This window comes from Orbicella faveolata, unplaced genomic scaffold (genome assembly GCF_042242905.1).
Source record: "Orbicella faveolata isolate gen_17 unplaced genomic scaffold, um_ofav_v1 contig_24, whole genome shotgun sequence".
Taxonomy (NCBI): Eukaryota; Metazoa; Cnidaria; class Anthozoa; order Scleractinia; family Merulinidae; genus Orbicella; species Orbicella faveolata.
This window is the reverse complement of record NW_028301552.1, coordinates 5,879,832-5,895,881: the sequence shown is the minus strand read 5'-3', so window position 1 is coordinate 5,895,881 and position 16,050 is coordinate 5,879,832. Positions and strand designations below refer to the sequence as shown.

Below are 16,050 nucleotides of genomic sequence, written 5' to 3'. Positions count from 1 at the left end.
ATGGCATTACAAATGGTAACGCTTGTACTTGCCTAGGTTAGGGATAAACTCACTCGCACGTGTGCTTTCAATGGGATAACATACAAGTAACCAGCTAAAACACATGATAAGCGAGTAGTTCTTTACAAATATTTTCCAACAGTCAATCACTATATCGACAAAAAAGGATTCCAACACTCAATCACTGTATTGACACACCCGGCTTTATGATGGCTGTCATGACCTTATCGCAACACTGTTTTAACAGCTCATGTGTGTTCAAAACAAATACTACTCACTTATAAAATATACGATCTTGAAATATTACAAGCTGTTTACTTGGTCTTGCCCTCTTATAAGAGCTCTATCGCTGCAGGAGCCGATACACTTCGACAAATCTTTATATGGAAATGTGTCACGCCGTTAGTGCGAGATGCTGAAAGGGTTCTTTTCATCGGGAAACTTCTGGAACGCACACGGAATGCAACTAAAACTTCCATACATTTCATTTCGAGGTTGTGTTATTTTACAATCGAACTAAATATCGGGGTAAAACTTGTGCCAGCACACAAACATAGCAAAAATTTAGTGTAACATTTAAGAAGCCCTTATCGGAACAACATGGTGTCTAAGGTCGTCGGAGATCAGGTAATTGAATGGTTGTTTTGAGGTTTTTCACTCCTGCTGATTTTTTCAACGATGTGGTTTCGAAACTATCGATCAATTAAGCTGTAGTCGTGTTGCCGTGTTATTGCTGCAAATCAAGCGTGATGATGATTCCCTTGCCATTACTTGCGATTACTGCACGAGGTCTGTGCCAGCCGTAACGCTGTTGAACGCAGGCAAGCCTACGCTAGAGAAAACACAAGCTTGCATGCTTGTTACGTTACTAGACCATTCAGCCGTGACCGCTGTTGTATTGAAGCGCGCGCCTGTCAACAAGACAAGTGGTGACGCAAGACTGAACTGCGCTAGCTCTGTCCTCGAGTCTAAACGCATCTTAACACTGGACACAAGGGTGCAAAGCTTAAACATTCCACCAGCGACAGAGCCAAGCTACCATGCGCTTTAAAACGAACATTGCCTTTTAATAATGGCATTCTGGTAAACAGCGCTGTTCGGATCACACTGCTAGGTCAATGGGGGTACAAAAACTGATCAAGTGCTGTACTCGAGCTAATCACGACATGATTCTCACGCAATGCATGTTCCGTCACCAGGGGGTGCTCCTCGCCACAATTTGTCTCCCGTCAATCTATTTGAAGTTGAAGCAATGAACAAAATTCAAATTAATGAAAGTTGCGAATCCTGCAGCGAAGCCACGGTAGTCTGGATCAAACAGTTCCATGTAAAAACGGCTATTTTAAGGTTTAGCGGTGTTAATAGGTCAAGCTCAGCCCATCCTTCTGTTTTGTGACAAGTTCGTGTTTATCTCGTCAGCAGTGTGCGTTACGGTTATTAGCCCTTTTCTGCTCCGTCATGCATACGATCAACAACTCACTCAGTCGCGTTTATAATATCGAGAAGATATCAAAATAATATCAATATTCGTTACTGTATCACTAAAGGAGTCTTATTTTAAATGCTACAGGATCACTCGACGCAAAAGATTCGCATGAAAATAGTTTTGTTGATGATCAACTTTGCTTTATTTTAATTCAACACTATTGCCCTTGCTTGCTAAAATTATATTGCACTTTGATTTTATTTTGTGTCTCAGAGTTCTTTCAAAGCGCTTTACTGAGTATAAATATATCCGAGAATTTTATTTACAGTATTTTCAACAGACACTAATTGCCAGTGAAGTTTCAGTGACTTCTAACCCACTGTACGTCTACTGCTAGTTTCGATGGATCTCAGTCAACCATTACTGACCATTACTAAGCTTATCATTTTGTACTTGTCCATGATTCTTGAAATGTGACAAGCCCTCTGTGTTGTTTGTCAAGACTAAATTCACTGCGCGCCGGCTGCCTCGGATTGTTCGGACCTATTCGGCGCTCGATGTTTAGAATTGATTTTGTTCTAGTAGTCATTTGAAAACAGTTTTGCAGAAGCTAATTAGGAGGTCGTGGCAGGCGAGTTGAACTGGTTGTATGAACCTCGGGTTGGTACGTGAGGAGAACAATTAAGACCCATATGTGAAGCAATACCTAGACAGCAATAAATAATCAAAAAAATATTTATCAGTCACTTTGTCCTCAGGAAACAAAACTTCTGTTTAAATATATAGAGTAAAAAACACAACATTGATACAGCTAAGTAAAGTGAGAAATTTTAGCGTAATCTCCGTGGCACAATGGTTGATAACGACTCATTTGCGCCGTAATAAAAATAAACGTGCTTGGGGGATTCAACGTTGACATGGAACAGTCGATAACAAATTGACAAATCTTCACCATCAGAACAGCACGAGATACACATGATTTTTGTATCAGTCACATATGTATTTAAGTCAAGAGTTTTATAGTCACCTTGTGAAATTATCTTCAACTATACAGAAAAAACTCAGAAACCTGTTCTTTTAGTACATCACGACAGAAGTTAATAATTACGGATACGATTCTGATTCAAACCAGTAACGCCTGTAAAAATTCCCTTCAATCAACCCCCTAATATAAATATCAGTCTAGTTTGACACATTGAATCTCATACAACAAACTGTTCCAGGTAGTACATTAGACTTCACTCCATTTATGAGAAAAAGCGTAGGTGTTAAATGAAATGAGTTTTACCGCAGAAAATTGGCTCAGCCATTTTGATATGGAATGACAAAAGAGAACTGAAAACTCTATTTTTACTGTTTTGAAAAAAAAGTATTTATTCTGAAAAACTCCTAGTTTACCCCTCCAGGGTCAAAAGTGAAAAAAAACTTGAAACGTTCTTTGATATTTTACATTAAACCGAAAACGAACATCACGTTTGCCTTTGCCAAACAAAGTAAAGGGAAAAAAAAGTTATTGAATACCAAGGAGGATTTTTCACTATCATAAGTGTAAACAGAAAGATATTTTACTTAGTTTTTACTCGAGTGTTTTACGATATTTCAAACAGATAAACAACATAGATAACTTTCACATGGCGTTTATGAATTTGAATAATTTTCGTTACTGTATTGCAATCATTTTTAAGTAAAAACAGACGGGTCCGAAAAAGACCGCATTTGCATAACCAGGATATTAAGAAGACAAACCCTCCCACTGAAGCAGACAAGCTGAGTACACTGAATAAATAGGCAATACATGTAAGACAAGAGAACTTTACCATGTAAATAATGACAAACAGCCTCGCAACTGGATATCTCCTCAGAAATAGACCAAGTCTGATACTGAAACAGAAAAAATATCAAACGTGAGGAGAAAAAAACTCGCCACTTTCAACCCCTGACTAAAACAGGGTTAATAGGTGTAACAATGAGAGCTCAGCGACGCCATGTTAAAAAAAAGTCGACACTTACAGTACTGGGGTCGATTATCGGGTTTATTGGAAGCTACTAAGAGAAAAAGCGGCTTTACGATTGGAATTGCGATCTTGAAAACTATGTGTTTTCACTTTTATTATCATATTTCACCTCTCCTCGAAAGGAAATTGATGTCAGAAAAATGGATTTGCATTAGTAACCATTTCCTTAATGGCCGATCATAGAAGAAGTATCTGATTTTTATTAAAAACAGTGTCGTGCTAACAGGTTTTATAACACGTGCCTTCCTGACAGATATGAATCTGTTCCTTTACAAGTGTTGAATGGGTATATGTGTAGTTTGTGAAAAGGAACCGATCGTTCCATACATAACGACAACTTAGAATTCACTTTTACGCTTTGGCAAAAGTTGTGTCTATTAGACGTCTGCGAATTTTACGTTTTTGTTTCGTCTATTATTCTTCATTTGACAAAGGTCATACTAATTCTGCAGTTCAAAATTAGCAGTTAAAAAAAACGAAAACCGCTTTTCTCAGATTAGTACATGTTGGTCGGTTAGTAAACAAAGGTCTTGGGTTGTGAGCATTAACGTGTATCAAGGTCGTTTACATTGACCCACTCGAGGACAACGCCTAGTAAAAAATGAATTCATAATTTACCTTAGATCTGTTCAGTGCGCCTATTGGTCTCAGAACTTGCTCAGGTTTAATATGTAACGCTAGCGTTTAATTCCAAATGAAAATACGAAAAATTAGCCGGCATCGTTCGCGTTCTCCAAAATACGCAGAAGTAAGTCACTTCACGTTGTTGTTGTGCAGAGGACAGCAAAGAAATGTACAAAGATTTATAACGCACGTGCACAGATATTGTTCTGCTCATTGAACGTTTTGTTTGGTGGCTTTCTTGTCGCTGTTGCCGTCGTGGTTTACTTAAGCTCTCTACTATTCAATCTTCTCCCTGACAACATTCAATACTTGCCTGAATTTGTCGATTTCATTAACTGCTCTTTTGACTTTTCTGGAATCATTAAGTTGGGAGGGCATTATGGACGATATTGACCTCACGCGAGACACTGAAAGAGAGACAGCAGTCAATATCAATTTAAAAGACTCGGCAGCAGGGAAGAAAGAAATATTTTTGAAGACTAACATATTGCCATGCAACGTGATGAAAAGGAAACACCGCCTCCGCGGCGGCGCCGCCCAGTCGGGTCATATGTGACGTGCAATAAAGCTTGGATCAATTCTGCTCGGTGTTAGTAAAAATTGGTTCACCTACATGGACAGCTCTTCCACTCGGTAAAATAGTATTTTGTTTGTCTGTAGGTCGAATTTCAGTGTCAATCACCTTTTGTGTTGCATTCACTTCTGAATTTAATTTTTCATTTTAGAATTTAAGAGTTTTAATTGGTACATTTTATTGGTTGCCACAGACCCTACTTACCTGACTTTTCCCCAGTAAAAATAAACTTTCCCCCGGCCAAGTAAATACAAAATGTCAGATATAGTAGCTGCTTCTAGCCTCCCTCACAGCCGTCCTTTCCACCCATTCATTAAAAATGATAATTTTTAAACAAATTTTCATTTTCCATTAAGGAAAAACATCGTTGAGATCATAGTGGTCCCAACTGTTTTTTCCAACCTTCAATGGTTTTAAATCAGCCGCGTTAAATTATTTCAATTTTCCCTGACTTTTCTTCGAAACGTCAGTTTTCCCTGACTCAAAATAAAATATCGTGAGTTTACCCTGATCTTGAATTTTATTTTTCGGACTAATCTGTGGCAACCCTGCTTTTGCTCATTCGGCTCAAATTCTGCTTAAAACTCTCCTGTTCTGCCGGCGTAATGCTCGCTGCCACAAGCGGCTAAAAATGACCCATTTTGCTGGAATCTGCTGGCAGGATTTATTCAAGAATGCGTGCGATGATGCTTACCTTACATTGTGCCATTTTAATGAGGTAACAACCTTTCCACAGGGATCGGGAATAAATTTTCGAGTGTTTCATATTAAAAATACAAATAAAAATAAAACCCATGGCTTGTGAAGATAAAATACACGAGTGAAGGTAAGTCTCGCACTACTTACGGGTGTTTTCGTCCGTGTCGTCAAAACCGTCATAAGATGCTGAAGGTCCTGCCATCATTTTGGAGGTAGACGCCTGTACATCTCTGTACTGTTTCTAATTATTAAAAAAACAAAAAACAAATAAGAAATAAAAAAGGCTGCTTGAACAGTATTTTGTATTGTTGTACCCTTGCTCTATGCAAGTGCTTTTTAGTGCTGGTTAGCGAATCAGTCACGTGTTACATCCTCTCTTGTCAGAATCTACTATCTTTACAAATCAATAAGTGCTAAATGTCTGGCCTCACGGGAAACAGTGAGTTTAGTTTCCCCTTGACCCTCAATGTTCCCCGGGGCGAAATGGCGCGTCTCGGGGAAACAAAACTCACGGCCAGTTATTGAGTACTTACTGTTTCCCTGATCAGGTTAACAACATGCCTGTTCTAGAAGACGCTCATCATTATTCTCATGAAACTTTATTTCAGTGTTGGAATTGAACAATCCTGTACTGATGTGGAGACACTAATTAATTCCAGTTATTGAATAAGTAAAAAATATATAGGACTAAGATAAGTACAAGGTGCTCATACCTCTAATCTTTCCAGCTGTAACACCAGAGAGTTCTTTTCTGTACTAAGGGCCTCGATCAGTGTTTGCTTTTGGATGAGGTTCTCAGTTAATGCTCTAACTCGATTTCCCAATTCTTCTTCACTTGTAGATGTAAGCGCCTTGGTTGCAAGCTGTGGAGGATGAAACAAAATTGAAGGAATTAGCTGCTGCCTGTACAACGTAATAGCAATAGTTATAATGTGCAAGTTACAAAAAGAGCACAAAAACTAGCATTTCATTCAGCGTATAAAGTAAAATAAAACCCAGGCATACCATGTAGCACGAGGTTTAAATTTACGGATCAGGGATTTTTTTTTTGCGGGAACTAATTTTTGCGATTGTCAGAGATTGGTTTTTCGAGTTGGGTATCAATTTTTTAGATTTTCAGAAAGTTGAGTTTACTTGAAATACAACATTTTGAATTACCTGATTTCTCAGTTTCTGAATTTCACTCTCTCTCTCCTGTAGGAAAAGATCGAATGGTTTGTGAGCAGACAAACGTAGCAGACACGAAAGGAATTCACTGAAAAACAACCTGAAATAGAAATCTACCTGTATTTGCGCCATGAAGCTGGTTTTAGTCCCTCGTACTTCATCTTGTGCATGATGGAGGTCCTAACAAAACAAAAGATTTGTTAGTTGATGACTACAACGCAGAAATATTCGTATATATAACAAAATTCTCGATCGTGATTAGCTCTCCGCGCACTTATTTGTCGGGGAGTCGGTGCGCAATCACGTGGGTGTCCAATTGCAGGTATCCAATTTTAACTTTTTGCGGTCGGATACCTGTAATTGGATACGTACGCCACTTGCACGTCAATTTAATCAGCTTTAATGGCTTCCTTTTTAATGTTCCTCAGTTTTTGCAGCTTATGGAATAATCTCAAAATTTGTTATCTACAAGCTCGCCCGATTGCCTCCTAAATTGTATTCCACTCGGTCCAATTACCATTAATAATCACAAGAATTTAAGAAAGTCGAGAACTTTTGAAAGGACTAGACAAATTTGCTGTGAGTAATAATACACCATTCTTTGCCATGTCAGACTAAAGCTTTATCTATTGTGCTTCAAAAGTAATCATAGCTTACATTATGTTAACATTTGTGTAATGTACAGGCATGTATATCTGGTTAAGCATGCAAAGCAATACTGAAGCATGACAGTTTTGACAATTCAGCAATTCAGTCACACATTTAATATACACATTAGATAGATGGATGGATGGATGGATGGATGGATGGATGGATGGATGGATGGATGGATGGATGGATGGATGGATGGATGGATGGATGGATGGATGGATGGATGGATGGATGGATGGATGGATGGATGGATGGATGGATGGATGGATGGATGGATGGATGGATGGATGGATGGATGGATGGATGGATGGATGGATGGATGGATAGATAGATAGATATCTGAGTTACACACATAACATACTACAATATTTCCTGAATCATAAATATTGAAAGAGGCAAACAAGAAATAAACATTCCATAGTGTGACTGTTTCTACCTGAAGATGTTGTTGAATTTGCTGTTCGCAGGCCTCTCTTTTCCTCTTTTCATCTTCCAAGACACTTTCTAATTCCTCTACCTTCTCTTGGGCCAGATCTGCTTCTGATTGTTGTTGTTGTTCCAGGTCCTATAAGATTAATTTATAAGCTGCATCAAAAAGTCAAAGGTTCCAAACCAGTATTCTTTAACAGACAAGTAATTACTCCCTTGTAGTTTGCAACAATGGATAAACCAATTGACAATATTTATCCACAGTAATTGACGATGGGATACCTGTGACCAGCTGAAAGCAAATGCTAGGACTGGTTCAACTAATACCAATGCTTTAATTTTTGGAGACTATAGTGTATAAAAGCGTTCTCACATTTCAAGGAAAAACACCACAATGACAGAATGATGAAGGAAAGCAAGGGAAAAGGATTGACGATTGACTACCTGTAGATCAGCCTTGAGTTGCTCCATTTTGTACTTGATCTGGTTAACTTCATCTTTAAACATGTCTCTTTCATGGCAAACCTCCTCATATTCTGAACTACTGATACCACTGGTAACCTCTCCACTACTTCCATCACGGAGACTTGCTATGACTTTGTCTTTAGCCTAACAAGAAAATGTTATGTAAAACTTATCAGTTATTTTACCAGAACATAGATCTGACTAGGGGAATAGCTATTATGCCATGAACCAATGAATGGAATAAACTTTAAGCTGTATTCTTTTATTTGGGTTCATCTGCAAACCACTGTTATTTGACTCATTACCAAACATGAATCTCAATCTGTTTTCAGTGTTTTCAAAGTCAATCATGTCTGGTAGTAAACTAATTTGCTTAGTGTACCAAGTGTAAATCCCAGAATAGAATGCTGGACCATTTCAAGCCACTGCCCAAAAACGTTCCAGTGTATACCTGTAGTGTACACCTCTAGTGTAAGTGAAGGGAACTGTGGACTCAAGACTAGTCTTCTAGAACATAACAGCCACTGTTTGGATATTGGATTAGTAAAATGAAGTAACAATAGAGCAGCTTAGACACTAGTTATGTTGTACTCAAGTGCAACATAACGCGAAATTGAAGATCTACCATCTGGCCACTCCCACAACAATGGTCACAGCTTATTAAAAGTAGTCATGACTGAGAAGAATCAGACACACGCTGCACTTGTGCAGAATACAAATAATTTATCACACTGTGGATGTGACGTCTAGCACCACAGACACTATTACAAAATTCACAAGCTTATTCATGAATACATGTAAGTTGTTCACCTGAAGAATTCTGGCTGCTTTGTCCTTGTAGTCCCTCAGCTCTTGCTTTGCAGTTTCCATATTTGCTTTTGCGGTTTTAAGTGCTGCTGCATTGTCATTACTCTTATCTATGGTAAGGTTAAGGAGTGCAAGGTGCTACATGTAATCTGATGGCAATAACAGATTGACTATTGGAACTAAACTGTCCCAAAAAGGTCCACACAATGTGTCCAGTTTGATCAGGTATATTTTCCTGTATGATCACAAACTATGGGTCCAGAATCCATTTTATAATTTTCTCCTTTTGTCCTTAAAGTGAACCTGTAGCCAAATACTAAATTTGAACAATCAGTTTAAAGTAATAAAAAAACAATCACATTAAGCAATGATGACAATATCTGAAAACATCCACAACTTATAAGCAACTTGTCTTAAATAATCAGATACTCTTCTCTTCATTAATTTTCTTTTGCATATTTTTCAGTGACTCAACCATGGCTGCTTGTTCCTCTTGAAGTTTAGTTTGCCTCTCCATGGCCTCTTGCTAACAAAAAAAAAAATTAACAAAAAAAATTCCCATTAGCAATATTGTTTAACATTACCTGCTTACCTGTGTACCTAGAGGTTCAGGGGGGGGGGGGGGGGGAGAAGGGGAATTCCACAAAGTTTTTGGTGGGGGTGTGTGGCCTGAAACTACCTTACTTCAGGCAAAAATCTGTGATTTCCCATAACCTACTTCAGACCTGAGCCGAATATCCATACCCCATATAATTTCAGACCTCTAAAATTTTTATACAGCTCTAATATATGGCCATATTGACCACAGCTAACCAGAAATGGCTTCCATTTGTTGTGTAAAGGTTTGATGTTGAAAAATTAGCTCCTTGTAAACAAAATACCTAGGGCCACGCCAGAGTGAATTTAAACATATTGCACCTTATTTGAGACCAAAATGGTCAAAATCAGACCAAACCAGCTCACAACTGTACCCTTTGGGGCCACACATACCTATTGTATATAGCCCATACAAGGGAGCACCTCCCCCCCAAAAAACTAGGCTTCCGTAGTGTCAGCGCAGTGTTGTTATGATGACATACCTCCATTTTCTTTTGAGATTCCTGTTCAGACTTGAGTTTCTTCTCAGCTTCTTCCAGTTTAGCTTTTAGTGTATCTAAAGCATGACTGTGCACTCCAGTAGATGCTGAGTGATCTTGCAGTAGTCTAAAAGAACAACAGTAATAACAACAACTTGTTAGGTTCACTAACTACCCACCAACCTATTAATTGAAAACAATAACAATTGCTATATAGCTGGGAAGAATCTAACACACATTTTTATTTTATTTTTTATTACATTTTATTTATGACCACCTGGGAATTGCTACATGTAAATCTAGATGCTGCATGGCAGGCAACAATAATTATTTGTTAATTGTTGAAGAACTTCATAATAACCAGAGGTTATTTGCCTTAACATTATCTTTTAATTTTATTTATGTTTATTGGCATAAAAAACTCCAAAAATACACACCACTGACAATACATGTAAGTGCTCATAAATTTGGGATTTGACATATCCTCATATTTTACATGATACATCACATAACCCTTCTGAGGGTTAGCTTGATTCAGTCTATGACTTGAATTTGACAATTTACAGACATCTTTGATCTGAGTTGTTTACTGGGGATAACTCTTCTAGTCTCATAATTAATAGGTATGCTAAGGGAAAGATCACGACTCTTGGGAAAAACAAAACTATCTCTTTTAATATTGTCAGACCTTTCTCTTTCTAGCTGGTACTCTTCAATTTGTTGTCGTTTATTGTGCAGTTCCTGGTCTGACTCTTGTATCCTTACTCTTAACACAGCCAGCTGTGAGTCCTTGGCATTAAGTGCCTCCGTAAAATCCTCCTCCTTCATTCTCAACTGCCTTGCAATGTCCTCAGAAGTTGATAACTGGTCCTGGCTTCTTTGAAGCTGTTTCTCTGCTTCTTTTACTTCTGTGATAGAAAAACCAGAATTTCTTCTCCCAAACTTTTCCCATAAACCCTATTTCTAACTTCAATGTCATGGCAATATATCACATACAGTAAATTTTATTATTTGATGCATTTTTTCATTCTTTTCATAGGCCAAGAGCTAACCACATGACCTGTAAATAACTACCTACAAATGTATGTAATGGCCATTATGATCAGACAATCATGATATTATTAGAGGAAGGTGCCATGACGGTAGTTTTTATGTTGATGAAAAATCATGGCAGTCTCAATTTCTGTTTAGAGTGCTGTTTTTTTACAAGTTTAAAGCTACATACATCTAAACCACTTAAAAAGTTATGCTTACTTCTTTCAGCTTCCTTGGCCCTTTGCACTACAGAAACCATTTCTTCGTTGAGTGATGCAACTTCTTTCCTAAGTAGTGTGTTCTCTAGTTCAAGGTTGGACACACGGTCATCTGCTGGACGTTGGCTGGCAGCAGTAGTGTCATGTTGAGGCATGTCCTGTGATTGAGGCTCCTCTATGCTGGGCCCATTAGGCATGTCTGTAATGTCTGCCATTTTTTCATCTGCCTCTGCAGTGCTCTTGGCAACAATTCCTAGCCACAACAACAAAATATGCAGCACACAACATCACTTCATATCACTATGAGAAAGCTTGGCTGAGTGGTTTAGGGTGCTGGATTTGAAATCTGGAGGTCCCTGGTTCAAATCTTCCACCCTGCTGCTATATGGATTTGTTCTTGGTAGTCTCGAGTTTAACTCCTCAACCGTGTTGTGTAAATAGCCCACTGGTCAGCCTCCAACCAGTTGGAATTCTTAATAGTTTATGTTCTATTTGCAATACTTGTATATTTATTTACAGTGTCCCCAATTAGCATAACAGTGCTAAATACATTTGACACTTAAATAAAGTTATCTAATTATTTTATTTATTTATAGCAAAAATGACACTATCCCTTGTATGACATTTTTAATCACATAAAAAAACAAGATGAATTTTGATATGAACCAGGTATATGGTTCACAAGTGTTGAAATTGAAATTGTACATGTTTGGGTGGATTCTCATGCCGATGGATGTGATGAATACTATCAAAAGCGATCTTTGCACCCTGAAATAAACCTAGAAGTTAACTGATCTAGGCTTTTCCCTGTGAGTATAATGAATCATAGTGATAATATTAATCAATAATCATACAGTCTAACTCTCAAACTTTTATGGAGTGATCAAGTTGGAGGGTCATACTATCATTTTATGAATTCAAACCAAAAGTAACTAAAAATGATGAAAATAAAGGAATCCATTGTTTAGCAGATGTTGTCAGTCTTGGATGTACCTTTAAACTCTCAAAACTAACACAAACAGAAATGTAGAGCAATCAGTAAAGAGAATTTAAGTTTTGAACCCTAGGAATCAGCAGACACTTCACCTTCATTAATTTTTCCATCTGCAACATCACCTTGTAGCTTCTCTACAGAGTCACTGGGTTTGATTGCTGCTTCAGATGAACTGTCTGCCACTATCTTTGGCTTCACAGGCTTTCTTTCCTTAGAAGCAGGGAGGTTGCTGTTCAGGAACTCAAATAATTTATCATCATTTTTGTTTTCTGTTTTTGTCACCCTTGGAGGTGTTCTGGAACCAGATGGGGGAAACCGAGGCTTAATGGGAACTGTGGGACCACCTGTGGTAAGGAAACAAAGAAGTAAGGCTATCAACACTAAAGGAAACTTGAAACAATTCAGTTCATGGCAAAGCGGCCAACAGAAAACACAACAAAAGCAGTTTTGAAACAATCTGCCTGTTATTTTAAGTCTAAAGAGTTTATATGGACATTCTGATTAGTGATAGATGTAAGAAAGATCTTCTCAGTACTATCAGTAAGTATTATCATCTGCCCAAGCTCTGCCAGGTATTCTGTCAAGAATCTCCAGCTACACCATCAGCAGTTTTTTTAAACATTTGCTCTCTAGAAGAAGTTTTGAACCACTCTTATTGCTCTCTGATAGGTGCTACACTGGGACAGACACCTATTTCAAACCTCATTGAAAGCACTGGCTAACATCTGCGGGAAAGATAGCACTACACGTACAGTTGACTCTTGATAACTTGAACCTTTCCTGGCATGAATCTCACTCAAACCAAAATCGATTTCCCCTGGATTTCTGTCATACATTTACTGTAATTGTACCCTAACTAATTCAAAACCTTCAATAGCTTGAACCTCCTGCTGACTCAAAGCAACTTTTGTTTCCCATCGAGTCATTTTCTACATAATTTTCCCTGCATAACTTGAACCATGTTTATCAATATGTGACGACAGACAACAATCAGTACTGTAGTCCAAGACTGACACCATTTTCTCTTAAAAGTTAATTGCAAGAACTCAGTAGCAGTAGCCTGACAGTTTTCTTTTTTCTTTGAAACCTGCAAAGTTTGCAGTGCCTTGGCTTCTCCTGCTGCTTTGCCTTGGTTTCTTTTGTTTCTTATTATGCTTAAATATACATTCTAATTTGTACAGTAACTAAGAAATGTATTACTCCATTTTCACTTGACTTCTCTACAATTAAATTTGATTAAAATTTACACCGTAAACACTGTTTTTTCTTTATTTATTGTCACATTGTTCTCAACTCTTGATAACTCAAACCTTTTTCAATTCCTCTTTAAGGTTCAAGTTATCCAGAGTTGACAGTAAAAGAAAATCCTTCCCACCTAACAAACTGCTTTCACTTGGTGTTCTCAAACTATCAACTCCCTGGTTATTGAATGGCACAGCAGTTATTCTCTGAGTTGGTTCAGAGTTCACTGTCGTTGGTCCAGCTGCAATGAATCCAACAGGTTCCTGATTGACCTGTTCTTTGGTAAGCGCTGAGGCTGCGGCAGTGTCAACCTTCTCCAAAAGCGACTCCGCTTTGCCAGCAAGTTCAGTAAACCATGACATACTGAGTTATATCTACAAAAAAATGGAATAAAGTAAGCAAAGGCTAAGAGTTATGAACATGACTTTAGCTAGCCCGTGGCAAAATGCTGAGCTCTGATAGTCCCATTAAATGGTATCAGGACAGAGTGGAGTCCAGTTCATACAAGTGATTAACAAACTAAAAGAGGACAGCAGCGAAGGAGTCCAGTTTGTTATTTGTATGATTACAGACAGAACTTGATGATATAAAGATCTAAAGCAAGTGAATAAATAAAAGATCATATATTCGAACTGCAGAGAAAGATGTGAAGATATCAATGATCATTGCAGTCACCTACACAACTTCAGCAGCTGTGAAATTAAAGCCTGAAAAAAAAAAAAGCTGCTGAAGTTGGGTATATAACCATGGTAATCACTGATGTCTTCTTATGAAGATCTACTGCAGTTTAATAATAACCTGATAAGATATGCAGAAAAGTAATTGGTTATACTTTTACCGTGTGAATAACAAATTGCATAATTTCAACATTGTCCTTGAGATCCATTGTAAAAGGAATCCGTTCAATGGTAAAAGACATACCAGTACTACAGTGTGAACATGGGGGTAGAGAACTCCTATGGTCTTTAAACACAAAAACTCCTTTAAACTATAATTATAAGGCAATGGCTAGCAAGACAGAGCTTTGGGGCTAAGTTAAGATCACATATAACTTCTTTTATTTCAGACCAATAAGCTGAAGGGGGAAACTCGAAGCATTTATATTTGAGATATATGCTTCTGGACTCAAACAAACGCTTACAAATAACTTAGCTTTTACAGATATCGATCTTCTGAGGTTGTCATGTGTCAGTTGTAATACTTTCTGCAAAGACGGAAAACTGAACTGAAATATTCAGTTTTTGTCATATTTTGCTTCCACAATGATTGATGCTGGATGTTACATCATTTACAACATGTAAACCTTTCAAATAATTTTATACACGGAGTTTGGCTTACCTTGCCAAAAATGCAACGCACCTCGAAGAAAAACACCTTTTCGCTTAGGCAATCACAGCATCCACATTCCTAAATCTTTCTTTCTTTAAACAGAAATAAACTTATGACTCTTTTGTCTGAAATCGGACTATGCTGTTCCGCTACAGTTGCAAAACACAGAGAGAAAGAAAGGCATCAAATATTACAGCGCCGCCATGTTTACATCGTACGTGTCAGAGTGTCTGTGCGCATTCTCTCGTGGTGCATCCGCTGTCCTTTTTATTTCCTGTAGCTCGCGGTAGCTCGCTGATTACGTCAAATTACGTAACAATTCTTGAGCCATTTCAAGTCAAAAATTAAAATGCAAGTTTTTCAAAATAGATCAATAAAAGAGGAAATATTTTCTTGGTGTATTTGTAACTAATTCAATTGAATTTTGGCGTCTAAGTATCATTCTACAATTGGAGCCCTCTTAATAAGCCACCCATTCTAGAGATACTTTGATTCTTGCAAGATTGGCTATTGGTTTGGATTAGTTTGAGTGGTAATGATAAAGAATGTAAATTATAAGGATTGCAAAGAAGGATTATCAGAGAGGGGAGGTTTGCTAGTCTGTGCTTGGTGATTTTGGGAATGAACAATAAAATTTTATTTATTACTAAGGCAGAGATCAGACTGGAGTCATACTTGACTAATTCCAGAATATGTCATTGTAAAATTGTAGTACAAATCAATCCAGTTGATTCAAATCATTACATTTAATCATATATAAGGACTTAGCATCACCTGCAAATATTTTGCATGTCACCCATCTTTCAAATCTCCATCCATAGGGGGGATCAACACAATACCGTGGACCTATCACAAGTGGTTACTAACACTAAACAGCAATTGGCTATTTGTGCCTCGTTCAGTAAGCTTCGTTTTCCAAAGACAAACAGAAGGGCAACAACCATTGCTGTCTCGTCTTCAGGATAGAATTTTCAACTGAAGTGTTACACAATCACAAAACACTTAATTTTGTTTCAGTCAATGATTTCAATCAACAAGATAGAATACACCATTTTGACAATGCCACACAATATCAACAACTCTTTGCATGCTTTTTATTTGAACAATAAACACCTCCATAGATTAATCATGCCAAGTCTAGTAATTATGTGAAGTTTTGTAAGACTCATGAAAATATGGGACGCCAACATATAAATTTGCAAATTTTTTCAAAGAAATGCATGCCAGGGCACAAGTTTTTGGAAATTTGCTGTGGCATTGGAACAGCACCTCCCCACTGACTGTTTCATTGACTTTCTG

The 16,050-nt window shown here is 37.7% G+C and overlaps 1 protein-coding gene across 2 annotated transcripts; it reads right to left on the bottom strand.

Annotated features, from left to right (window-relative positions):
- Positions 1–1,604: 1,604 nt before the first annotated feature.
- On the bottom strand, positions 1,605–14,997 carry LOC110044666 (golgin subfamily A member 5-like). Of its 2 annotated transcripts, none has more exons than XM_020750227.2 (17): positions 14,761–14,997; positions 13,556–13,796; positions 12,273–12,524; positions 11,188–11,439; positions 10,622–10,841; positions 9,937–10,060; positions 9,287–9,383; positions 8,861–8,967; positions 8,030–8,194; positions 7,593–7,721; positions 6,623–6,685; positions 6,497–6,532; positions 6,052–6,201; positions 5,486–5,579; positions 4,379–4,472; positions 3,244–3,307; positions 1,605–2,132 (listed from the first exon to the last, which is right to left on the bottom strand). In XM_020750227.2, exons 2-17 carry the CDS (start codon positions 13,782–13,784, stop codon positions 2,037–2,039), a joined length of 2,172 nt encoding a protein of 723 aa, XP_020605886.2. In that variant the 5' UTR covers positions 13,785–13,796; positions 14,761–14,997; the 3' UTR covers positions 1,605–2,036. The 2 variants fall into 2 exon arrangements, with proteins under 2 accessions (XP_020605886.2, XP_089148361.1); XM_089292235.1 differs by having other exon boundaries at positions 14,782–14,997.
- Between the last annotated feature and the right edge of the window lie 1,053 nt (positions 14,998–16,050).